We start from the raw sequence: 26,833 nt of genomic DNA on the forward strand, positions 1-26,833 counted from the left end.
GATAAAACAGGTCAAATTGACTTCTACTGATGCTGCTTACATTGATGCAATAACTCTGCGTTGCACCACCACTGCCACTGATGAATTGTTCTCTAACACCTTATAGGGGTTTACATGGCGTTTTACCTTGTTCTTGGTACATGAAGTTTATGATCCACCATTAACGAATGGCATAAAGTACAAAGAGCTGTCAAGGCTGGTACATTGCCCTGCGTAGTTGTTGCAATCAGACATTGGACATGAGCTTGAGAGTTGACCTGTCTTACACACTGCTCGCGTATCTCCGAGATGGTAGAAGCACTTCCAAACTGAAAAAAAAGATAAGAGAAACTACACTTTTATTGTTTCTTGGAACTTCAAAACAAATGTGAGCTGGCACTGAAAAGGGGTATTTTCAGATCTCGGAAAGAGCTTGATTTTAGAGTTGATATACAAAACAACCTTCTTTTGCCTAGGAACAGTTATCTACATGAATCTAGGAGGCTGTATTCTAGAAATTACAGGTTGCCACCATTTCCATACTACAAAATACAGCTTTTTCTAGCTGACAAAATTGTTTTTGGTGATACGGCATTTTCCAGTCTTAATATCTCAGTGGATACATGATTAGACTTAGGATTGTAATAGAGCTTTCGGTTAAGAGTAATGTGAAGATAAGGTTTAGGGTTTATCTAGTATTGGAGGTTAGATATTATATTTGGCTCAACGTGCAGACTTTCCATCAGAGCATTTGTCGCCAGATCAAATATCATTGAACCGTTTAATTGTTCTTTATAGTTCTTTACAGGAATTTAGGAAACTGTTTTCTAAAATTTACGAGTTGCCACCGCTGCCATACTTAAAAAATACAGCTTTTTCTAGCTGCCAAAATTGTTTTCTTGGTGATACTGCATTTGCTCCTACAACATTTGCTCCAGTCTTAATATCTCAGTGGGCATACAGTTAGAGTTAGGATTTCAATTGAGTTTTTGGTTCAGAATAATGTGAAGATAAGGATTAGGGTTTATCTAGTTTTGGAGGTTAGAATTTATGTTTGTTCCATCACAGCAATTGTCGCCAGAGCAAATATCATGGAACCGTTAAATTGTTGAATTTCAAGATACGTTTTAGCATCTCAGCGACAATATCTCAAACCGATTGTTCCATAGTTCTCACCTCTACGACATCCCTCACATCATCCTCCTCCATATCAGAATCTTCATCAGCAGCAAGCATATGATGAAGCCTCTCAGCGCTCGGTAACGTTGGTAAGAGAATCTTCAGAAGAAGTAGATATCGGATCACAAGGTCCGAAGGGAACTGATCTAAAGTACGTTCTGTCTGACCTTAGAGGGAAATTTAAACAATGATCATAAACTTTTTGGTTGTCATATAATAGAAAGATTAAATGAGAACAAAGTTTGAAATTTAATATTTATTTTATGAGTAATTTGGAGGGAGAGATTACAGGAGATCCCGCCCGCGCATGCGCAGTCATCATTCAAAGCATCAAATATGACTCCTGATAAAACAGCAAGAAAGATTAAACTAAGATGAGAACAAGTTAGAGCTAATTTTGCCCTTGAGTAATGGGAGGGAGTGGGGGGCCTGTAATCTCTCCCTCCAAATTATTCATAAAATAAATATTAAATTTCAAACTTTGTTCTCATTTAATCTTTCTATTTTATTTCGTAATTCTCCTGGAGAAATTACAGGAGATTTCAAAGCTCAGGAGGCATATTTGATACCAAAATTACACCAAGTCACAACCCTGGTGTGAACACAACATAACCTCTACAACCGAGTATGAGGCACTGCCTAACAAGGAGGCCGAGAAGTCACTTTTCTGATCCAAAGCGTATGATAGAGTTGTTAAAAGTTTTCTCATTAGTCCATCCAGCCTGTCTGAGATAATAGCAGCGATGGAAACTTCTGCCCTCTCAGCTTCTGACACCGACGCAGCCCTCGTGGATTGCGCCTTATAGAAATCAGTGTCTACCCCAGCTGCAGCTAGATTTACTCGTTTCCAAAGGGAAATGGTTTGATATAAATTAACTTATCCTCACATGAGGCTTCTGAACGCTGATGAAAAGGAACTTTTTATGATCCACTCAGACGTTCTGTTCTTCGAATATAAAGTTTTAGATAATCAAGAACACACATTCGCTTATCTAGAGGGTATAAGCTTCCAATGTCATATCTTCATATGCCCTGGTCTGTCTTGTTCAGTAGTTGACCAAAGCAAAACGTAGCTCCACTACTAGTATCCTTAAGAGTCATATGCTCAATGTTTAACTGATGAAGCGACTGCACCCGCTGCGCTGAGGTTAGTGCCAAGAGGGTGACAATTTTCAGGCTCAAGAGCTTGAGGCTAAGGGTTCTCTCGGGTGCTGGCTTCCTTAAATGGTTCAACACTAATTTAACATCCCAGATATGTTAGTGTACCTGGGTTTGGGTGGTCGAAGTTGAAAGGTTCCTTTCATAAAGTGGTGCACTAATGAATGAGTTCCCACTGTTAAAGGACCATCTAAAACTAAAAATTTAGACAAGGTGCTTCTGTAGTGTTCAAGGTACTATAACCAGCTCGGTGTTCATATAAACTTGTAAAGAACTCCAATTAATGTCTTGATGATTGAACATAACTCCAACCTTTGTCTAAATAAAGTTTTTCCATTTTCTTATGTAGATACAGCGCATAGGGACATGCTATGCTATATGCGCTTTACAAGAATTGAGCATTATTATTATTATTGATTTTTAGTAGAGTCTCTCCGTGAAGACCTTATGATCTCCGTGGTCTTTTTATTCAGTCTCTTGAAATGTTTCCGGAGATCCTACAACATAATAGATCAATGTGATCTCAAAAGGGGTGAAATTTGAGAAGGGTAAAGTTAGTAACCCTTTCCTCCTCTTGAATTCTACAGGTTTCCCTATAATTTGGAGCAAGGAAAACCGAAATTGTGAGGGCCAATATGGGACAACTAGTAAGCCCGTATATCCTTGTCATTCAGAAATTTCTGCAAGCAACTTGGCATGAGACAAAATACGTGGGAAGACATAAAAATTCAACTTGGCCCAGTTTAGAAAAAAAATGTATCAACCAAGAATGCACTAGGATCGGGTTGCCAAGAGACATACCTAGGCAATTGATTATTTATTCGAGATGCAGATAAGTCAATATCTGGTGAGCCAAAGTAAGGAGCATATTGGTTAAAAGCTTGTTTATCCAGTGTCCACTCTGTCCTATCATTGAATTTACGAGACAGCTTGTCAGCTACTACATTTAGCTTGCCTGGAATATAAGAAATAGACAGCCAAATATTTCTCTCTAAACACCATTTACAGATTGCATTTGCAATTTCATTACAACTACATGATCTATGCGTAGTAGGATATGGTATTTTTCATAGATGTACAAAAGGACTTTAGTCCGAAAAAGGCTGCCAGTAATTCAAGATAATCAATCTCACTATTCTGAGCTTTGACAAGCTCCTCGGCATTCCATCGCCCACCTTTAATTTACTAGAATTTAGCTCTATACATGTAGTTTCCCATTCCGAACAGCTTGCATCGGAGTACAACTCCAGGTCCGGTTCTTTACTCTCAAAGACGAGTATACAATGTGCAGGTTTGCTATCCACCATTCAAGATCGTACCGAGCTGCCTGCGAGAGTTGAATGGGTCTATCAAAATGACCTTTGTTAATTTTCAGTGCTACAATTTTGTCAAATTCCAAAGCCCGATAGAAAAGAGGGCCATATTGGACAGCAGGGAATGATGGTACAATTTTCCCAATTGTTCTGGAGACTGCTCTAATACTAGGCAAGTTAGTTTGGAGGAGGCCTATAGGCAACACTTTTTAACTTCATTTACCTTGTCAGAAGGGAGTGTAATGGACATATTCACTGAATTAAGGGCCAATCCAAGGAAAGTAATTTCCTGTAATGGTTTGAGTACCGACTTATCAGGGTGAATAATAAACCTAAGCTCTGATAAAAGGCCAACCGTGGCATCAATTGCCTTCTGTACTTGGGCCTTATTGTTACCAATAATGATGGTGTTGTCATGATAACCCACTAAGATGTGGTTTGCTTGGTGCAGTGTGGCAAACACTGGTTTCAAAATTTTGGTAAAGAGCCGTGGTGCAGTACTCAAACCATTTGGTAAACATGTAAATTGAAAAAGCGTGTCTTGCCAAATAAATCTTAAGTACTTTCTATCTGAAGGGTGAACTGGGACCGAAAAGTAAGCATCCCGGAGGTCCACTGAGGCAAGAAAACAAATTTTCTGACATTGTGTTGCTGTATGTATGCTATCCATCTTAAAATGCTGACAGCCATACTTTTTCAGGTCAGAAAGATCCAGAATAACTCTTAATTAGCCCAGTATTTTTCTTGGGCCGAATAAAAATGTTGGACACGAACTCTCCATTCTTATGGGAGCATTGTTCAATCACCTTTTCCTCAAGTAAGTGTATAATTTCTTGATTTGAATTACTTCAACTGTTCTGATATGAAAACAGTGTGGGGTAGTGAACGGTATGGTTTAATAGATAAATTTTCAAACTCTAATTTACCCTTCAACAGCTGATAAGACAACGTGATCAGAAGTAATATTTTCCAATTGTTTACAAAATGCCTCATTCGGCCACCAATAGGAAACTTTGAATAATCATTGAGTTAACTTGTCTCTTCAGTAGAAGTAGTTACTTTGTTTTCTTCCAAGATGCACCCTGCTTTGGGGGGAAAGGGGCTGTTGAGAGGCATTCTGCTCTGCGAGCCTGGGTTCTGCCACTGGTCATGACCCTTGTTCTTGTGTCGTTTCCACTGGGGATGCCCTAAAAAAGGACCCTCTGGTTGCCTGACCACAAATCATGTTGGGCTGATTGAGCCCATCCAGATTCACGAGTACTGGTTTTATTCCTAGCATATGGGTGATATGTGTGAGACTTGAATTGCTTGTCCTTCAATTAAGCCTCTCATCATCCCTGCAGCTGCCCACTCAGGTCTTTCACTTGCTTAGCAAGATCATCTCCAAATAAGAACTTGCCCACTTGGGAAGATTTGCACAATGGTGTAAATTTCATATTCATATCAGGTCTGATAAGACGTTTCCTTGTGCAATTTAGCTCAAAATTGGTATTGCTGAGCAAAGCGAGGCAATCTTGTTGAGCTTCAGAAATATTCTCTGGGTCTAAAGATTGCATGAATGCTGTCAAACCTCTGGTTAGTGAACGTTGAATTTTTTGTAGTTGCAGGTTTCTTTGTCTAGTTAGGCCTACTTGTTTTAGTTTGTCCCAAATGGGAGCATTAACTCTTGGCATATCGACCAAGGTTATCAATTGCCGTGCCCCTTCTCTTGGGGCTGGGCAAACTTAAGCGGCTAATGCCGGTATGCCTGGGCCTTAATTGGCCCACATCACATTCACCTTCCCCACTCTCGAAATCTGGAGCTTGTGAATTGTCATCATTGACATTGGTCACATGGACCTGACCTGCGTGGAACTGTATTTAAGAATTCTGATCATCATAACCATTATTATCATCGTAAAAAGACAGCCTCAGAATACTATCTTGATAATGGCTGACCTATGCCTGGGGAGTAACTGGCTCCCTGACTGGTTCTGAAAAGCCTGGTTCTCCAGTGCTTCAGTCAAAAGCGATTCTAATTTAGTCTCTCCTCAAACTCAGAGTTTGAAGTTGAGGGGAAGGTTTATTCTTTTTGGGCTTGGCTTTGTTGGTGTCATATCGGTTCCTATGCCCGAAGAGCCCGACGGAGATTTAATATCTCCTTTATCTTTATGTTTTTGACAATTTTATTGGGCTTGGCTTTCAATAGTGCCATATCGGTACCTATGCCCGAAAAGCCCGACGGAGATTCAATCATATCTCCTTTATCATGAAGTTATCTATAACTGTATTCGACGAAGTCGAATACGAAGACTGTTGATGCGACGCTGGTTGCTGGCTCGTGGAACGGGTCCCTGCGCCCGGCTTCGCCGGCGTCTGGCCCGGTGGAGAAACCGCACTCCGCTGCGACTGAGTCGCCGGCGGGCTGGTACCCACATTCAAGAAATCACGATTCATAATCGTATTTTTTGTCATGAAGTACTCCAACTCGAACCCAATGTCGATATCAGAAGGAGGTTGTAATAGAAAAGAGCTCTAGCGCATAATTTCCAGCAACCAACTCGAAGAAGGGGAAGAAAAAGCAATTTTTATCTTACCCCAAATGGCGGAATATGACTGCCAAATCAATGCTGCGAACGTAATGACTGCGCATGCGCGGGCGGGATCTCCTGTAATTTCTCCAGGAGAATTACGAAATAAAATACTTAGCCCCTAATAAGGAAGCAAAACACAAACTAAGCAATTGAGAGCATGATGTATCATATCACAGAGGAACCTTGTCTAACCTGTTGACTTCTGAATTCTGTAAATCTCATAGGCTTTTAACAGGGTTGCCCAGTGCCATTAAGCAATCAGTTCAATGAATTTAACAAACCATGGATATTTCTATATAATGTAATTGGATACCCAAGAGGATTACTACCTTGAATGCACTGAGCTTTGGAAGCGGAAGCTGGAAGCTACACTAACACAATTGTAGGGGAAGGCAGGGTAAGTTGAGCATAGGGGCAAGTTGAGCCATCACCCTCACCACCACCCTCAGGCCAATAATGAATGAGTCAGACATTGTGGTGGTGCCATGTATTAATGATCCATTGTATAACCCCTAACCCCACTACATTTCAACTTTGAAACAAAAAGTACTTTTTAAGGGTAAAATACAAATTTCAGTCAAAAAAGTAAAAAGGGTGTGAAATAGATAAGTGCTTTTTACACGCACACGTCTTTAAATATAATAAAGACATAAGAACAACATTGTTAGTCCAAGTATGGATCTTCATTCTTGAGAAAAGGATCACCAATCAAATAAAATCGCTCCTAACTTACGAACAGCTTTATGAAACGGCCCCCGTTTCATTTGTTTAGAACCAGGCTGATGTCATCGCTTCGGTACCCTATTGAATGTAATATTTTAACATCTGACTTCACAACTAAATTTCTGACACATATGTTCATTTTCTGGTGGGATTCACAAACTTTTGAGCAACACTGTATACGCATGTATGTTGCTCCCTAAGGAATTGTGAGAAAGATAATAAATTTTGACTATTGTGCCTAAGAATAAAATGTTTCTAGAGAGATGGCACTTCCAAGGAATATTCAAATGTTCATTCAGATTTGATTGATATAAAATACAAATTCTCCAAACTCACCGACATAAGGTCCTACTATGGTCATAACAGCATAGAGTAACCAAGGCGATGGCTCCACCCCTAACTGTGCATTGTGTTCATCAGTATTATTGGTCAGTGATGGTAAGAGGGCTTCAAGGAGCTGTTCAGGCGGTATACCACCCTCTCTCTGGGCCAAGGCAGGGATAAGGAACTCGCTGATTTGATCAGTAGACTGACGACATAGTAATTCTTGGCATAAGGAACACAAAGCTATATTTCTGTAGGGTGCAAAGAATTGTGTTAAGATTTACATAAATCCCATGTTACTACTCTTGGTAATGTTTTTTATCGACTTTTCATTGGCAGCCAGAGAGGCTTAAACATTTGCACACAAGCTTTTAAGATAAATACCAGGTTGTGTTGACAATATCAAATCAATTTGACATCATGCAGAATCCAATGAAATGAACACCCAAGTGTCTGTAAGTATAATAAAGAAATATGCACCAAAAGATTCTCAATCAAATGTGTAATTACTGAGAAATCAGCAAAATAAGCATGGCATTTCAGCCAGATTTAGTCTGTCCCAAGTGTGTTAATCTGTGTCGGTGATCATCAGTGGGATGGTTTTTAAGCTCTTTGGTTTATGTAGCTGCACCAGATCTAGATCTACAGTTATATGGTGACAATTGAATAGTTTTACAGACTTTATCATAAAATCAGTGTTTGCTGCAACCAAGGTAATTGTGAAAATAGGATTTAACAAAACTCAAAAAGTCATGATGGCTATCAATAGCTATATATCAATCAAAACCAAAACTTGGAACAGATGACCAATGATCAGTTACATGGGATTTGTAGCAATTTTGGCTAAAGGAAAAGACATTCAGACAGTTCCAAAGCATTACACTTCAAAATCTACAGTACATTAACAGTTTACACCAAGTTTATCATACACATTGGGGATACAAAATGATATTGGACAGTTGTAGAGTCATTTGACATGGCACAGACATAGGGCACTACACCTTATAATCTTTCCCAATTACTGACCTTTGACCCTTGTAGGCTGGATATTGACCTGTGACCTTGAGAGGTCTTAAGGTTAGGTCAAGACTGGTTTGAGCTATTGGCGGTGGATGAGATACATCGATTCCAGGAGGCAGTCTCTCATTGATAAAACGCCTTAGATTCTTGTAATAACCTGTTTAGGAAAAAAAAAAACAGATCAAATTATATATTTCATCTCTTCTACTGCACATGCAGCAGAGGCAGCGGAACGTCAGGCTCGGAAAAATGGAAAGTGCAGGGGCACCTTATGTCTGCCAAACAATACATGCCCCTCCACTTTCATTGCATAAGCCTGACGTTCCACCGCCTCTGACGTGCAGGATCATGATTACTTTCTTCTCTTGTATGCAATATGCCCATTGGGTGTTTCCAAGCCAAAGCGGATATTTTCCAAAAATTAATATTGGTTCTCTTTTAAATCTGGATCAAAATTTTCTAACAAAACTTGGATGGAAGTTCATTTATGCAAAGGGGGAACATAATTAGCGACAATTTTTTTTTCTTATGCATCTCCTTTCAGGAAAATCTGAACCATACAAAAAATATATATACACAGGCCTAGCTTACCCGGGTAATATAGGAGCGCCTCGAGCACCTAACAGGGTGGATATGTGCGCAATATACATACCCTATATTATTATTATTATTATTATGTTTAACTTAATTTCAATTTAACAGAAAACCACTGTTTGTTTTATAAAATTTTCAGTTCGATAATTCTGAAGATCATCATCATTCAAAATTTGAATTGTGAAGATATTAAAAAACTATAATGTAAAGTAAATTTATCTAATCGGCCTTAATGTGATAAATGAAATCAAGGAACTGTAAATTTCTTTCATTGGGATCGTCATTCGCTCGAAGAAGTCAATTGATAATTGGTGAAATGTCGCCATAGTGAGATGATTACCAGTACCTTGATTCAATTTATAAAAAAGATGTTTGATATTGTAAAGGAAATTGAGTTTACAATAAGCTTTTCAAGATACTGTACCATTTTGCACCAGGTACATCTGTAGGGCTGCAACAGTTTTTATTGCATCATCCAGGGCTATTCCATTCTTTGTGTAGGTAGTAACATCCGTAAAGACTTCAAGCATTCGGAGGGGCATTGTGATTGGGATGGAAGAGGGTGCTTCCAGGAGACTGAACGATAAGACAAAACAAAAAGGGGCAAAACAGTGATTGACACAGAAGACGTGAATTACTACTACTACTACTACTACTACTACTACTACTACTACTACTACTACTGCTACTACTACTACTACTACTACTACTACTACTACTGCTGCTGCTACTACAACTACTACTACTACTACTACTACTACTGCTACTACTACTACTACTACTACTGCTACTACTGCTGCTGCTGCTGCTACTACTACTACAATTACTACTGCTGCTGCTGCTACTGCTGCTGCTGCTACTACTACTACTGCTACTACTACTACTCCTACTACTACTTCTCCTACTACTACTACTACTACTACAGTCAGGGTTCCACACTACCCCTTTTTTTCTACTGGTCCAACCTGTTGATGTCGGACAATTAGATACCCAGTTTATTTTTTACTGGTCCTAACCTAAAATTTACTTGTCCCCCAATATAAAGAAAAACATTCGAAAAAAGTTTATTTTGCTGTCTTTTGTTATATTGCCCCCCCCCACCCCCCCCCAAAAAAACTAACAATAGTTCACACACACACAGAACATACATGTAATTCATGACAGCCATTCCTCCATTTTTGGAAAGCCATTTTTTAAAGAAATTAAGATGCCACAGCCATTTTTACAATTCAAGAAAGAGGAGAAAATATCATTTGTATCAGTTTGATACATTTTTTAATGGTCATGTCAGACCAGTAAATCTGGCTATTTCTGAAAATTTTCTGGCCCGACAGCAATTTTTACTGGTCAGGGACTGTCGGACCAGCACCAGTGTCGCACGCTGTACTACTACTACTCCTGCTAGTACTGCCAGCGCTACTACTACTGCTACTACTACTACTACTACTTCTACTACTAACTACTACTTCTACTACTACTGCTACAGATGTAACCAATCTGTAGTGCTCAAGGCACTGTTGATATCAATACCCTGGATATAAAAAGGCTAGCCATGCTGTAGCTTAAAAGCATTTCAAGGTATGAAAAACATTCCAGCCAGGTACTCCTATACAATACCTGGGTTGAGTGCAGCACAAGGTAGATGAATTTTTGTTGAAAGAAATTTAATGGCATGCCTGGGATTTATACCTACGACCCTCTGATTAAATGGTAAGTCAGAATGACTAGACGATGACGATGATTGATAAAGCTGAATTCATATGATTGACTAACTTATGTTTATTGCACAATAAATCAAATGAAATCAAGTTAAATCAAATCATTCAACCCTAATAACATTTTTCCAATTTTGAAATTTTGCACTCACAAATTTTCTTTAAAGCTGGAGGGTACCAGAACAGTATTTATGTTTCAAGTTTATTCTGTATACTGCAACCAGGTGTTACGTGTATATGGCAGATGACTTACCGACAGCAAAGCCTAAGAATATGCATGGTCTGATAGAGCCAGGTCTGATGCTGTAGCTTCAATAGGCTGATACTCTTCTCTCTGTGTTTCAATAAAGTCTGGCACAACCAGGTCTGTAGGATTTTAAAAAAAATTAATAAGGTCACTTTCAGAAATGCCACTCGTTACGGAATATCAATCAGATAAGAAATTACAATGTGAATAACCAAAACGGCTGAACCAAATGTTTTCTTACAAGACAAAACATGTTAACAAAAGTTTTTTGCTGGAAGTAAACAAATTGAATTTACATCAGAACACATCTCATTGATATTCTGCAAGGGTTGGCAACTCTGCACTTTCTTATCACACAAACAAAAGAAATGGACAAAAGGGAATATTTTTCATGGTATCGCATAGCTATCTGCCAAAATCAATTGCTGCAAATTTTCTAGTAAAATATGGATACAGGGAATTAGACAAAGTGGTATATCAACAATGTGTAGCCCCCCAGAAATCTCCTGTCAATTTTCTTACCACAGGCAAACACAAAATAAATGAATAAACGGGTAAAGGGAAATTTGCCTCCAGAAAGCCCTGTAAACTTCTACTTGATTCAACACATAGCACAATCTGCAGGATTAGGGGCCTGTTTAATAAAGAGTTACAACTGTTGTAACTTTGCCATTCTTGCAACTACCATGGTAACAGGGTTCAGCAGCCAATCAAAATCAAGGGTACCATGGTAGTTGCCAGAATGGCAAAGTCACAACGGTTGTAACTCTTTATGAACGGGCTCCACGACCAGGTAACACAAAGTTTAACGCTTGATGGTAGGGCTGATTTTTATACTTGATGACATTTATCATTATACATGTATATATATTCAAGTTTTTGTACAAATCAACTGTGTGATCGATCACAAAGCTTCTTATTATTGGTCCCCCTGTTCAGAAATACTCCTCATTTTCTGAGCACTTACCAATCTCTGAACATCTTCTCGTTCATTGTAAAATCGAATGAGAAGCCTGAGAAGTGCATCAAGAGTCTGGCTTTCAATATGGTCTTGCTGGACAGACTTCACCATGTCTTCCCATTTCGCTCTGTAGGCTCGCATCAGCTTCCGTCTACAGATGGCGCCCCGCACAAAGGACTGTATTTTGATGGCACTTCTTAGTCGATTCCTAACCGCCTATGAAAAGAAAAAGGAGAGAAAGATTTTGAAACCTTCGAGCATCAAAGTCATGATGATACTGTTTAAGGAAAATTAAGAGGGCTTTTTTTCTTTTTTTTTAAATATATAAACATAAAAAAAACACAATGACAATACATATTCAAAATGGAATAACACACATGCAGTAAAACATTTCAAAAAAATGTTTAACAGACATATGCATAATAACACATCCATAGAAAATCCTAAATGTTTTACTGATGATATAAACATAAGAACAACCCAATTCCAGTTAATTTTCAGTAAATCAGGAATAACAAGAAGATTTTTGTGAATGCCCAATGAGGATTTTTTTTTCATTCACCTTGGCAAACTGCATATTAAAGTTAAGATGGGCTCTTTGATACATTAAGTAACTCCAATTATCTCAATTTGGCCGAGAGATAGACTTGGGTTGTTCATATTTTCAATTACTCAGGTATGTATGACCTGGGGCCTGTTGCATAAGACTTTTTACCTGAGAAAACTCTGGTAAAAACTGAAAACTAAAGTTAGTCTGATTTCTGCCATTGACGTTAACACAGGGCAAAAACTCTGGTAAAAACAACCGGAGTTTTTTCAGGTAAAAAGTTTTATGCAACGGGCCCCTGGTAAGACCTCAAAAAAGGCATTTTTTTAATTTTTAGGGCAAGGCCCATTACAAAAGATTGCATTTTCGTACTACACAACAAGTCAGGAATATAAAAAGGGCACACAAATATGAAAAGGGATTATTTTTTTTAGCTCAATCAAAAGGCCACACAAGGCCTTGGATTACACTATTGATTTAGGCCCTGCAAAGTATACCCTAAAATATCACATGAAGTTAGGGAATACCTCTCTCTTTCGTCTTTCCTCTTGGTTTCTCTGCAGCAGTGATGATGTCATTTCCTGAAAAATAAAGGAAATGTAAATAAATCGTATATTCCTCCTAAGTGATTTTGATGAATTTCTAAACATTCTTCAATCTTCATGCATTTTCATCCCTCAAGTTAAAATCTTTTTGATGAATCTGAACAATTTTCCTTAAAACCCCATTTCTTTATTTCAAGACCAAAATTACAAATTCAGCATCACACTGTAATAATTATTCCAATCACATTGGGCAAATTCCAGTTCCACCAACACAAAGGTAAGCGATTGATCCTACACTTGATTTTTATGTTTGATTGCAAAATGTGGTCAATGCAAGAAATCGCAAAGATATTCTTTAACTATGATTGCAAAGCTTTGTGCGTGGGCAACAGGTGCAGCAAAAAGGCTGGCACAGGCCTGATTTTGTGCAGAAGACAAGCAATTTCAAATGCTGAAAACATTTTGTAAAAAGGGAATTTTTTTCTTTGGAATCAAAGAAAAAATTCTGATATATTATTCGTGGAAGAATTACTAGTACATTATATACTGACCTTTTTACTTGCTCCTCTCATTGAAACCACTGGCTTCCTCCTAAACTCCCCTTCGAAGCTAAACATGGTGTTACTATGCTTCAATCAGCACGACAAATCTGAAAAAAAAGAGATGATTGATGTCACAAACAGTAAAGTTAAAATTAGTCTTGAAATACTGACTTTTTGTTTGATTCAAAATGATGCATCCAGTGAGAAACTCTCATTCATCTTTGATGATGTGAACATTGGACATGTTGATCTAAAATAAATCTGCAATTGATTTTCTTAATTACTTTTGTATATCTAAAAAAATTCAGACAATCACGTTCGTGTTGTTTTCTTCAAATGTCAACTTTCATTCACACGTCTTGTTTTCTCTGTCAAAAAAGGGAATTAAGGAGTAATAGAAGAGGGTGTGGTAGCTCACCCTTTCCTCCATAGATGCTGCAGTTATGCGTCATGCGAAACACCAGCACTAAGAGTAACGCACGCATCTGTAACGTTGGCGATGAACAATAGGAAGCAAGATGGCGGCGTAAACATCGGGCAAGTCTCTTCCATCTTTTCACAATATTTTTCTCATTTTTTTGATGAATTTTTGTTCAAAAAATAACAACGAGGGTGTAGAAATGTCGGACATGAAGTTTTATCCCATGTTCATGATTTAGGGCTAAATCTTTTAGAACGGAGAAATCTCGGGGGTGAAAGTTTCAGGTTTTGGCTTCCGTCGTGTGGGTCAATTACCAGGAAGACCTGGCTTCGTATGAGAGTAAGCTTACGTTAGTAAATGAATTTTACTCTCTAGAAGCCTCCTGGCTACATGGGATAGGGTGAAATTGTGCGCAAAGTCTAGAAATTTTAAATCAAATTGAATTTTGGTACGAGACTTGCCATAAGATATGAAGCCACTTTTCCCAAACATTCGATTGGAAAAATTTTAACACTGTTTTTTCTTCTCGTTGACGAGCATAAGTTTGTCACAGGTTCCTGAACGCACTCATTCTGGGTGTATGGTAGGAGGTCCTAAGCTGCGCGGGTCATAGCTACGCACCACTCATCGCGCATGCACTTTTAATGGCAAATGCGCACTCTGTGTGTGGAACTGTGACTGCAGAGTGACGAACGATTCCTATTCAATTTTTTCTACAGAGGCTGCAGTAAATCTCTAATGCAGAGAAAACCAACAACTGTTTGGAATTTTGGAGTTATATTCGCTTTAATTTCATTTTATCCTCTAGGCCTAATAATTTGAATGATGGTGGGCCCCAAGTCTGCGCACCTAACAATTTGAGTTAAGATTTAACATGAATTTCTTCTTATTTCACAAAATCTTTTGGTTAATAGTGTTCCTTACATTATTAAGAGTAAGTGTACCAAATTTCTCATTAAAAAATGAAAGAAAATATAAGATTTTCTTGAAAAAACCTCGGGCAGTCATTTTCAGATTGAAGGTTTTGAGGCCGTCACATGAAATGCCCTGAATTCATTATTTTTCCACCATTTTGAGTCGGATTTTTTAATGAATACCTTTATACCTTTATACCGCATCTACTGGAAAAATACAGTTGTGTCTGCAGTCAAGTTTCCAGGTCTATCTTGTACTGTACGTTGTCTTCCTAGCTTGGATAAATCGCTATCTGTGCTATTTGTCCTTTGCTGTGCCAATGCAGTGACTAGTACTAATCCCATGCATGAGCATAATGCCATGCAGACCAAAACTTGTCTAGTTTTGTTTTGAAGTGATTGACTGTTGATGCTGTGACTACTTCAGCAGGCAAAGAATTCCAGTCGCTCACCACTCTAACACTGAAGGTGTTTTGCCTCACACTCAACCTACTCCTTTTCAGAAAAAGCTTGTAAGGATGACCACGGGTTGCTTGAGTGGAAGCTGATGTGAAGAACAGGTCTCTATTCACATCATCAATGCCGTGGATTATCTTATAGACTTGAATCATGTCACCTCTTCGTAGTCTGTACTTGATGGAAGGTAATTTCATTGCACGTAGCCTTCTGCCATAGTCCATTTCCTTCAGGGTTGGTACTAGCTTGGTTGCTCGCCGCTGGACTTTCTCAATAGCCTTCAGGTCAGAGGTATATCTTGGGTACCATATCCCATTTGCATATTCCAGAATTGGTCTCACAAGTGACTTGTATAACCTCTTGATGTTGTCTTTGTCTCTATGCACAAAGGTTCGTCGTTTGCTTTCAAGACTGCACTGGCTACTTGGGAGTGGAATTTCAGTTGAGAGTCCATGATGACTCCCAAGTCTCTTTCCTCTGAAACTTCCTCCAGCATATCTCCATCTAGATGATACTGATGATGGGAATTTTGATGACCAAGATGGAGGTATCTGCACTTTGCTGTATTGAACTGAAGCTGCCACTTCTTGGACCACTTAGCTAAGTTGTCTAAGTCAGCTTGCAGCCTGTCACAGTCCTCCTCCATTCTGATCTCTCTGAACAGTTTGGTGTCATCAGCGTATATCTTTACGATACTGCTTACTACCTCAGGCAGATCATTGATGAACACAACAAAGACCATCGGTCCGAGAACACTACCTTGAGGCACACCACTTCTAACAGGTAACCATTGACATTGTGATGATTTTCCATTGATGACAACTCTCTGCCTGCGGTGAGTCAAGAATACCTGCCTATGTATTGCATGTGTAAAGTTTGTGCCCGTTGCGTATCTTCTTTTACTAGAATCGTGCAGATACGCGGGTGCGCAGACTTGGGAGACTGCGCAGACATGGGGGAACTGACCAAATATATTTTAGAAATTGAGGCACAGCCACAGGAAATATTTTTTGCATGATAAATCGAGTGCGTTAGCTTTAGGACCCCTTCTACATCGGGCGGCAAAATCAAGGGGTGTTCGGAAAACACGGCGGGATTTTCATATAGACTCTAGCCTAGGCCTAGAATAGATCTAGCACGAATGATAGCCTAGACTAGTTTTGCGTTATTTTTTTTCTTGGTTAATGATCTTTTCATCTTTACTGTTTGCCACAAATTATTGAAATATAGTCTAATTTGTTGAAATATTGAAATTGGGACAGTTTTTGTTTGAAAACAAAGTGCATAGCTTAAAGTTTAGGTCCCCCATCATAATAAAAAAATTGCATAGGGCCTAGCCCTACATGTAGGCCTATTATAGTATTAATTTGATTTGCTCACCACAGGCCACTGCATCTGCAGCAGTCACACAGACAAGACAAGAATCAAGACGGCTTGCCGAAACAAATTTTGAGATTTAACGCTCATTTCAAACGTAATCTTAAACCGTACAGAATAAATCTTACAATACCTTTCATGTACTGCTATAGATACTTCGCTGTTCCACGAGTTCTTTAAATACAATTCTTTTGTGGATCGTGTTCCTTTTCCTGACCCTTTCTCGAATTCTCTATGTGCAGTGCAAATTAATGATTAGGAAATTCGACAGCTGATGACCCCTCGGCCTCGCGCGCGGACGACAACTGGCGCGAGCTCCCGCGCGCGCCCATAGACGGCGCTAGCTAGCGACCATAGAGTTAAATACGTACTAATTATATAACTCTATGCTAGCTCAGCTCAGCTGCGATCATTCACTTCCGCTTCCGGGTTATTTTCGGGGGGGGGTGGCTTGCGGAGGTGTAAAACAGTCTGTTCTTGTTTTTCAATTCTTTTGGATTTGCAGACCAAAGAGAAAGAATGGACAGTGGCGTAATGAGCCAACAATTGTGAGGGTGCTGAATATGGCATATCGCTTAAAATTAAGACGTTGCGAAAAAAGTGAAGCGAGCGAGCAAAAAATTTAGACATTTTTATAACAAAAATTTTATTTGATGTATTGATTTCCACATTCCAATAAAAAAGTATATACAAGTGTAATTTTTTTCTCAGCACAACATAATAATGAATAACATATCTCACCCTTGTCCCTCCCCTTTTCTTTCCTTTCACTTTTGTTTTCTTGGTCGTGAAAATTTGGGGGAGGGGGCAAGAGCCCCCCCCCCCCACCTCTACGCCCATGATATAGGGTATATAATATTCATAAAATAGTATATTTCACCCTTCTATCTTTCCTCTTTCCTTTCTTCTTGGTCGCAAGTCTTTTTTTGGGGGGGGGGCACACCCTCCCCCCCATCTGTTCACCATTGGATGGAAGTAGTCTCCTACTCGATCTATTGGCCTACTCAACTAATGATCAAAAATAATTTAATGGCACATGTTGGCACAAACGGGACTACCTGCCGGCCGCTGGCATGATGGAGGTTGTATAGGGCTGTTTTTGTTGTTTGAAATATGATGGGATGTTGATGTTGCAAAACTAACTTCACTCATATCCCTACCTTAAACATTTTGCCTTATTATTCCAATATTATCACCATACACATAATAAAATATGAGAAATCCTGAAAGTCCCGCCATCTCACAATCCAGGTTTCATTGCTCTTTTTCAAAGACTCTCCCTCTCATATATCCCCCCCCCCCCCCGTTTCTCTCCCTCAACACATTTTCAATTTTGAAATATGAGGTTATAACAGCCTGTATAGTCTTCAAGCACATCAGACTCAAATAAGACATAAATATGGAGTACACTATACTTTAATCCCTTATAAGGCCCATGTACCGAGTTCGAGTTTAAACTTGTAACTGGTCAAAAATTGTGATCACTTCACATGAACCCTACAAAGAACCATGGTAATACAGATAAGTGGGGATTTTTGTGTGTGATTTAACCATGAATATCCCATAGTAACACAAATCATTAACACAGGTTCAAAATCCTCAGCTCTGTTTTCTCCACCATCAAAGCAAAGGAAAGAAGAAAGTAAACATAAGGATCAATGTATATGACATTTTCCGCTTGTCATATGTAAATTTATCAGAGTCAATGTCCTTTGACCCTATGGCCTAAGTTAAGCTAGAGTGCAGAATAGAGCCTGTGTGTTTACTTATTTTGGCAACCATAAGTTATCACTTGCAAAGCTCCAACCCTTATCTGAGCATCAGAGTTAATGAAACTCACTGCATCTCAAGCGATAGTTTACCAACAACATTTTTTTTCAATTTCAGTTTTCTAACAAATTAAACCTAGCGTTTTCTTGCAATGCAGCAACATTTACGACTTCAAACACAAAAAAAGAAAAGTGTTAATTTCATAAATCTACTTTTATTGCAGTGATCAATAATAAAATTCAATTGATGAAATGCAAATGGATAACGGATAAGTCCTTTTTTTCCTTTCAGATATAATGCAACTCCTGAGTATCAATTTCATTTTTATCATTCATGGTCTGTTAAGAAATACTAACAGGAAATTTATTCTGAAGTACATGTATCAGTGTTATTCCTAGATAATAATTATAATGATATAACATAAAAGTTCTTTTTTACGGAAAAAAATAAGTTCCAAATGTAATAAATCATAGAACATAACAGAACTGCCTTAACAAATTTGAATCTGCAAACATCCCAAGTCCAAATGACATATTTTTATCAGTTTTGGTATACAAGCAAACATATATTTCATTCATCTCATCTTTCAACTCAACAATAATTTACAGTCACAAACATGAATTTATAATTATCTACGTGATCACTGATAAACTACTTTTGTCTTGATCAAAAGTTGACAATAATAATACCAAATGATGCTAAGTTATACCAGATTAATACTGAACACCCTGTCCTGGGCCCCATGTTACAAAGAGTTGCGACTGATCCAATCAATCACAACTATAGACGGCCAGTAACGTCAACATCTCTTATGCATGTTTTTTCAAAATGTTTTCTAACTATGATGTATATTCATGCTTTCATTGTTTACCTGAAAATTCACTGTGCTTCTCTTTGTTTACAAAGGACATTGTGCAAATTTCCTGTGTAAAAAATTGACACTGATGGATTTCCATAGAGTTACAATTGATTGTATCAATCGTAACTCTTTGTAAGACGGGGCCCAGGAGTACTTACATGCAACACTCTCTATTTCAATTCCAAATAATCTTAGTACCAGTAATTGGACGAGAATTAACATTGACAGCATTGCGAGCATAAAGGGAAGTAAAAGTAGTTAGTAGTAGTATCAGCAGTTTCTTTTTACACTACTTATTATTTCTGACAGTTTTCAAAAATGATACAGATTTCACTTTCAATGATTGCCTATGCCAGTCTGTAGGAAAAGCACTGGAAATAGGTGCAAGGGAATCAACCTCTGGAGCACAAGTTGTTAACCCATTGAAATATTGTTCTCTGAAAGAGATTATACAGGGCATAAGCCTTTTCACAGTTGTACGTGTGCATAAGCAGTAAAAGGTTATTGGAGATAAACCATCAAGGTGGTTTTCAAATTCACTTACATTTAAGCATTTGTGATTTCATACATGTATTTGTTTCATCACATCCAAGCTGAAGGGTAACAAAGTGTTCATAATCATTGGTATTTGACAGTAGCCCAAACACTAGTCAGTGTGCCAAAAAAAAGACAAAACAACAGACAATTTTCAAACTTGATCACTGGCATACTATTCTAGTCATCTACGTGTAGTTATACCATGCCTTCCTTTAAGAAATGGAATGCTTTGCTGGCTTTACACAACATATAAGAAGTCTTATGGCTCACCCTAATGAAATATGTGGGAAAGGTCATTTGAGAAAAGTTGTTGCTATCTGTGAATTGAATTATTGTCTTTATATCATGTAATGTAACTTGGGACTTGGGTTATTTGAGGAAAAATATCCATAATTCACATACTGGTAATACAATTTACTAATTTCCTTACTGACTTAAAATTTGAAGAGAAAAGATACTTATGTAGCCCAACTGACAATAATTGAGGAACGATGCAAAAATAGTAAAACCTTAATATGTAGAGTGAATCGTTTAAATATAGACATACATATTAGCTAAACATCTTTTAAAAATCGTAGTGTTATTGCCATGGTAACGTCATCGGTGCTGGATTCTGTAAGTACGACATCACAACAGCTGATATTGATAACCTGTACATAAGACAAAGAGGAAAATTAAAAGATACACAACAGAATGAGAAAGCCGTATAAGATTGTATTGTTTCACATTTTTCCATTTGATTCTTTCACTTCAAATAAAAGAACAAAAATTATATGCACAACACAGGTTGTACGCAAATATGGGGAAGGATCACTCACTGACATTTCTTTCGGCTTTTCTTAGATGAAACCTCCAATATTGAATCTGTGTACATGTAGATATTATTGAATCTCTTGACAAATCATATAAAGTTATGTTTCCATGCGTACAAGGAGTCAACCATGATGTCTCACAACATAAGGGGAAAAAATTGAAATTAATGTAAAAGAAATAGTGACTTTGTGGTGTCATCAATACCTTCATATCCCCCATGTAATGCATATGAATGTTTTGTGCAAATTAATCAACACTTGAAACTTTACTTTTCAATATTACTTTTAACGTGCTTGTTGTGATATTTTTTTAGTTATTGCACGGAAACCAACTCACATATTTAATGACCTGTGACCTTTGACCTGCAGACTCTGAATTCGAACTTGGCCTGTATTTTGGTGTCATCACCTACACACCAACAATTTTTAAAATCTATTGTTTTCGAGTTATTGCGCAGAAACAAAGTGGGGGACGGACTGACAAGGGCAAGGCTTAATGCCCCCTCCGGACTTCGTCTGCGGGGGCATAAAAACCCAACACAACAAATTTGACATGAACTCAAATTATTGCCAAATGAAAACCCAATACTGTATGTCCCACTGAAATCGGCATAAGTAGCCTAGGTATTCACACGGTCATATCTTGGATGTTCCTGGAATAATAATGAATCCCATCAATTTGAGGATTTTCATCAAGCTCTGCTGAGAAATGGTTACATAAACATTGATATGCAAAAAAAAAAGAAATTTCTGTGACTTCAACACTGCAATACTCTATACAGTTACAGATTATTTAAAAGAAAAGGGATTTTTATGATTACTTACATAAAACTACTGAACATTTGTTTTCCATCCTCGTTGACTCTGGAATTTGAGAAGCTGATAAAGGAGCAGAAGACTGCCATCCAGGCACACCATTTCATCTGCCATATGATACAAGAAAGAGTGATTTCACAGGTAACTGTAATTCTGATATCAGCATTTCTAAAGTTTGCCTGTGTGTTTCTTATATTGCCTTCCATTACCATATCATTCAAAACACACTGTGTCCATGTCTCTTACTCTCTTCTTGCACCTGAAATGATAGAGGGAACACCAATCTGACAATAAGCAAAGCCATGCTTAAATACCAGTGCATATTGCACGAAGTGCAAAATTTCATTAATGCATTTTCCACATCAAATCTGTTTGCATGAAACATAATTTGTTAAAATGAATAAGAAATTGAATTACAGTTTTAGTAACATAAATATAACATCAACAGTTAATTGTAAATTTTTGTCTATTGTTTGCCACTGACTTACAATTATGCTTGATTGATTAATTTATTAAAGTGTGTTTTTGTTACAGAAAACTAAACTCAAGAATGCTAAAGTATCAATAATCAATAGCAGGGTCCGCTTGGAGAACAGTTTTCAGAACTAAAGTGACTTCCCTGGGTAAATATACCTATATTATTATCATTATTATCATTACTACTACTACTACCATGATGGATGCTCATGTACTACACCTTGGTGGAGAGTAGGAAATGACACTACATTTAAACACATTGCTGCAATGGGATTTGACCCCCACACCTCATTGTTCAAGGTCCAGAGACTTATCCACTGAGCCACAACATCCCTTCACTACACTGGATGATTATACAAACCTTCATCATAAGTCCAAACATACTGAACACCATGCCCAAGAGATTCATGTAGTCTGCAGTAGGATCATCAGATGCACTATTCTCATCAGGTGGAGTATACCTGTAGTGTATTTAAGGATAAAGAACTTTTGTTTATACTGAAGCTGGAAAGGCAGGGAATATTTACATTGCACATTATATGCAAGTGGTTGTATGACTCAAAATGGCTGATAGTGATATAAAAAATGTATTTTGTATAAAGTGCATAGGACTTTCAGCCACTCAGCAGTACATGCTTTGAATAGCTTCCAGATAATGCAATATGTGACATCTAAGCCTGAGTCGAATCGATTTTGAAATCGGTGTTCGATCGATGTCATCGAACACCGGTGCAGATTTTGCAAAATCGGTGCATCGAAAAAAATAAAAAATATGTCAGCCGGCCGATTCGTTTGGTTTTCACAATCAATCATCAAAATATCAGCAATGTCCAACTTTACTACTACTTACTTGATTTCTATTGCCCCCAAAATGAAACCGATTGAGTAATTATGATGCTATTCACCATTAATTTGAAGTTTATTTCGATCATAGTTCGAGTCTTACTCGTCTGCTCGTGCCGAGATAATTTATGCACGATGAATTATGAATGGAATAAGTCATGGCCATCGATCGTGCATGCGCAGTACTGTTCTTTAATCAAACCAGAAAATTTACGCGATCAACGTAAAATAAATCTTGCTTTCATGAACAATATTAATATCATGACCATAGAACATTATTTAATCGTAATATTTAACAATAATTTGCATATGATAATCATTAATATAAATTTAGAGCTTGATGTGAAACGTTTGTATTTCGTTTCAATTTTCAATGGCGGACATCTCATGACGATCGACTTGACTTCTTGAGTCGAGCTAGTGCACTTGTCTAAAAAAAATAATCATCACGTCAGGATTGATTCTCGAACATTGTCTACATGCAAAAACTCTGTTCAAGTTCGTAATATCACCATATAATAACATTTTACATGACAAAACAGAGAAAATTGCGTTTGATTTTTTCCCCATCAATTTGAAGCTAGTTTGTGCCCAACTTTGGGCTCTGATTTCATGAATGGGAAAATATGTCATACGTCATCGAACACGCATGCGCATTGTACTTATTTTCTCGGAGCTTGGAGGAGACATCCAGAAATGGAATCATAGAAATAATCCCAGTATTTATTCTTCCATATGAACATAACATACTTTGCTGACATCGTCAATATTCTTAGTATGACCATAAAATCTTGTTAAATCGTAATAATTTAGATGAATTTAGGGCTCGATTCGAACCATTCATATTTATTTTGATCGCATGCTCAATTGCGTCTAAAAAACTGGATTGTCATTATCAGGATTAATTCTCGAACATCGTCATAACTCATATTCCACAATCTTTCCTCACAATCGTTATATCAGCATTGAATAGCAATTCAAATGACCATCCAGAGAAAATTACGTATTTATTCCCATAAATTTATTTGGAGCTCATTTTGGATCCAACTACACAATCTCAGGCAAGTTACAGCGCTCTCCGTTGATTGCACTTGTTTGCTGGCGCTGACGTCATGCACGCCTGTCGTTTCGGGAGCTGAGAGTGAGTGTACGGAGCTGAGGACGGGGCTGGTGAATGGACTGCGAATGCTAGTTGACCGAAAATCATTCGGATCGACTCTGCGTGATTCATGTCTTTATTATTGTTTCATTTTAAACTTATATGTTGTCATCTGCAAATATCATTGTTGAAGATATTTTGGGAAGAATTCTGCTTTGGTCCCCGGCCTTTTTTGTGTGTTTTGTGATCATGGAAAATACAAACGAACTTTGCTCTGTCATCTGCTTGTGCAACGCTCACCCGGCCAACGCCAGCGCATACCGTCAGTGCGTATAGTGCACATGCAAAGCGCTTCGCATCGACGCAAAAAACAAGACTAAATTTTCCCCGCCTTCAATATTCGATGCATCGATGTTCGATCGAATTAGAGCTGTCGAACACCGGTTTTCAAAATAATCGATATGACTCAGGCTTAGTGACATCACTAAATGCGGAGCTAGGTCTCTCAGCATCTTATTTTATGGATCAGAGGGTTCACGCTTGCACTCGAGAGTCTCCATTTTTCTTGTTGCTTTACAACTGGTTAAGCCATAGGCCTAGTTATCAAAGTTGCTTGCTGCCTTTGCTTCTATGCCAGTTTTGTCTTCTCTTCCTTTTCGGCATGGACATTTTTTTGTTATTTTTTTTTTAATATGTTTACTTGAATCTTGATATCATTTAACGCAGTAGCGTTTGCAGGGGGATACAGGTGTTCGAACCCCCCCTTAAATTTTTTGGATACCCACCCCCCCCCTTTAAAGACCTTTTTTTATTGTCAATTTTATTTGGGGTACGAAACTACGTAAAATTTGTGGTGAAACCCTTTTTTTTGCTTGCCAACATTGCATTCAGCTTGAACACCCCCTTAAAAAATCCTGCGTATTTAAAAACCATTGCTGATATGACAACCATTGCTAATCAAATTTGATGGAATGGAAATATTGATGCAACGCTCCCCTGATTTCCCCACACAGCTCCAGGGAGTCCTAGACTCCAATCTTGTTCATTGAATGAGTGCCAGACTCCTAGTATCAGTATTAAAACAGAGAACAAATTTATATCTTGTTAGGCCTAAAGTACCGTATTACCGTAACATTTATTGTTCATTGTTCAAGTTCAATGAATGAGTAGGCATGATAGGGAAGCTGCACGCTAGGCTCGTATATCGTCACATATCTTTAAATGAGTAATAACTTTTTATTAATGTTAAATTGTCTCGAGACTTTATAAACAGACTTGATTGAGTTTGAATACAGATTTTCCTCAAAAAAGTCAAACTATGGCATTGACCATTACCAGCTCCACCAATAGACAGCTGCCAGCCGTCTTTTTCAAGTTTTTAAAAAACATTTTTAATCTTTTTTAATTTCTCCTCGGACACACACTGCTCGCTACCGTACAGCCACCATAGTAGAGGTGCACGGCCAATATTGGAGACTGTCTCCCATGAGAGAGATTATCTCCAATATCAGAGACTTTTATAAAGAATTTTGGTATCCAATTTCAGAGACAGTCTCCAGTTTGGGAGACCAATTTTCTTTGTTAACATTTGCTTAAAAAAGATTACCTTCGCGGCAGATAAAAATGTGATAAGCAGTCCTCATGAAATATTTCCCCTTTTCACCATCTACTGTGAAAATTCACTGTCTACTTTTGTTTTTATAAGGATTTTTGTTATCATCCACACACAAAACAAATGGGCTTCTGACCTCAGTTGGACAAAAGTTTGGTGGAAAAAATCATGCTTTTGTTGGTGTTGTTTCTTTTGTTCTTTTGCAAAGCAAGTCTCCAATATGGGAGATTGTCTCCCTTATTGGAGTGGAGAGAGTCTCCCATATTGGCTGTGCGCCTCTACTCACTACTGATTTAGGGGGTTCACAATGCAAAATCCCCCAACAGTGCTCATCCATTTTCGTCTTTATTTCACAAAAATAAAGATTATCATCATTATTACGTTTACAGTTTTGGCCTGAGTGAAATGCACCAAAACAGGGGAAAATAGTTGAATAAACTTAAGTTAAAAGGGGAAAAAGACTTACTTTGGGCTGGCTGTCGCACAACTAGCAACTTCATGCACTTTAATAATTAATTCATTTAATACAGAGACCGAAGCTTTTTTGGTCTAGAGATCTACTCCACCAATATTTGGCTGTTATTCTTCCTGTGATTTTTCATTTTCACAATAAATGTTATGTCAGTGTGAAATACGCTGGCTTTGAATGATACATGCCAATTTAGGGTCCAGTACCAGAGCCAGAGGCAACATATAAGCTAAGCCGGCAATATCGCCTATGTGTTATTTCAATACCCCTATCACGGAATCTTGATATTTCCCATTAAGTCGTATGCGTAAGAAATTGCACACACTTTTAAAGCTGGCTGTGGGCGCTGGGCTGAGCTTGTGCGGACCACAAAGATCTGCATTGGTTCGACTCGAGAATCGAGTATGGAAATTGAAGGTAATAAAACGCAGCACTTTAAAACTCACTTCTTAATCTTGTTCGGTCTTTTCACATCTGATGAACTGTTCGCAGCATTATTTGACATTTTTTCGTTAGTTATCGGTTCTTCCCTCGCTTCAAATGCACTCTGCTGAGCAAAATAAATGATTGGAGACGGTATTTAGTCCAAAATCCTCGACACGATACGGTACGGTATGGTCGACCAAAAGGGCCAAAATGAAATAAAACAGAAAGGCTTGCTTTGGCAGCCCTCGCGCTGCGCCACCAAACATCGTCGGCGTTCATCCGAACCGTCGATCGTATCAGGTTTGGTAAAAAAATCGATTTTGAGATTTGTGCAGAAAATTAAAGTACAAGTCCTATTCAATTACATTTCTAGGCAGCAATCTATTTTATTTTCTGAGATATGAGGGGATTTTCACGACGATGCCATACAAATTTTTAATAAAATCCGCAAATCCCATTGGAAACGTGTCAGTACCTGCAGAGTGATCGATACAACGTTTTGGCTCAACGCGATTTTGATGCGTG

At 38.1% G+C, this 26,833-nt stretch overlaps 2 protein-coding genes across 2 annotated transcripts in view; both read right to left on the bottom strand.

Annotated features, from left to right (window-relative positions):
- LOC121423606 (ubiquitin-protein ligase E3C-like) overlaps positions 1 to 16,889 on the bottom strand; it is a 31,110-nt gene extending 14,221 nt beyond the window's left edge. Inside the window, exons 1-10 of the mRNA XM_041618989.1 lie at positions 16,722 to 16,889; positions 13,430 to 13,527; positions 12,861 to 12,914; positions 11,793 to 12,002; positions 10,832 to 10,944; positions 9,288 to 9,439; positions 8,276 to 8,426; positions 7,262 to 7,500; positions 1,156 to 1,304; positions 127 to 308 (exon numbers count right to left, since the gene is read on the bottom strand). Of these exons, the coding sequence (XP_041474923.1) occupies positions 127 to 308; positions 1,156 to 1,304; positions 7,262 to 7,500; positions 8,276 to 8,426; positions 9,288 to 9,439; positions 10,832 to 10,944; positions 11,793 to 12,002; positions 12,861 to 12,914; positions 13,430 to 13,495 (1,316 nt within the window). The 5' untranslated portion in view covers positions 13,496 to 13,527; positions 16,722 to 16,889. The remainder of the gene's footprint in view (positions 1 to 126; positions 309 to 1,155; positions 1,305 to 7,261; positions 7,501 to 8,275; positions 8,427 to 9,287; positions 9,440 to 10,831; positions 10,945 to 11,792; positions 12,003 to 12,860; positions 12,915 to 13,429; positions 13,528 to 16,721) is intronic.
- Positions 16,890 to 19,290: 2,401 nt separating this feature from the next.
- On the bottom strand, positions 19,291 to 26,509 carry LOC121424117 (PAT complex subunit Asterix-like). The gene is made up of 4 exons (XM_041619715.1): positions 26,329 to 26,509; positions 22,221 to 22,320; positions 21,392 to 21,489; positions 19,291 to 20,404 (listed from the first exon to the last, which is right to left on the bottom strand). The coding sequence occupies exons 1-4, from the start codon at positions 26,385 to 26,387 to the stop codon at positions 20,335 to 20,337; spliced, it is 327 nt and encodes a 108-aa protein (XP_041475649.1). The 5' UTR covers positions 26,388 to 26,509; the 3' UTR covers positions 19,291 to 20,334.
- Between the last annotated feature and the right edge of the window lie 324 nt (positions 26,510 to 26,833).

The sequence above is a fragment of the Lytechinus variegatus genome, chromosome 11 (genome assembly GCF_018143015.1).
Source record: "Lytechinus variegatus isolate NC3 chromosome 11, Lvar_3.0, whole genome shotgun sequence".
NCBI classification, from domain to species: domain Eukaryota; kingdom Metazoa; phylum Echinodermata; class Echinoidea; order Temnopleuroida; family Toxopneustidae; genus Lytechinus; species Lytechinus variegatus.

What these genes read in the sequence shown, in the direction of transcription:
- LOC121424117 (XM_041619715.1), bottom strand. Translation starts at nt 26,387, where the DNA reads ATGTCAAATAATGCTGCGAACAGTTCATCAGATGTGAAAAGACCGAAC. An exon ending in AGACCGAACAAGATTAAGAA is followed by an intron (nt 22,321 to 26,328) that starts GTGAGTTTTAAA and finishes AATACACTACAG; the next exon opens with GTATACTCCACCTGATGAGA. An exon ending in TGTTTGGACTTATGATGAAG is followed by an intron (nt 21,490 to 22,220) that starts GTTTGTATAATC and finishes ATCATATGGCAG; the next exon opens with ATGAAATGGTGTGCCTGGAT.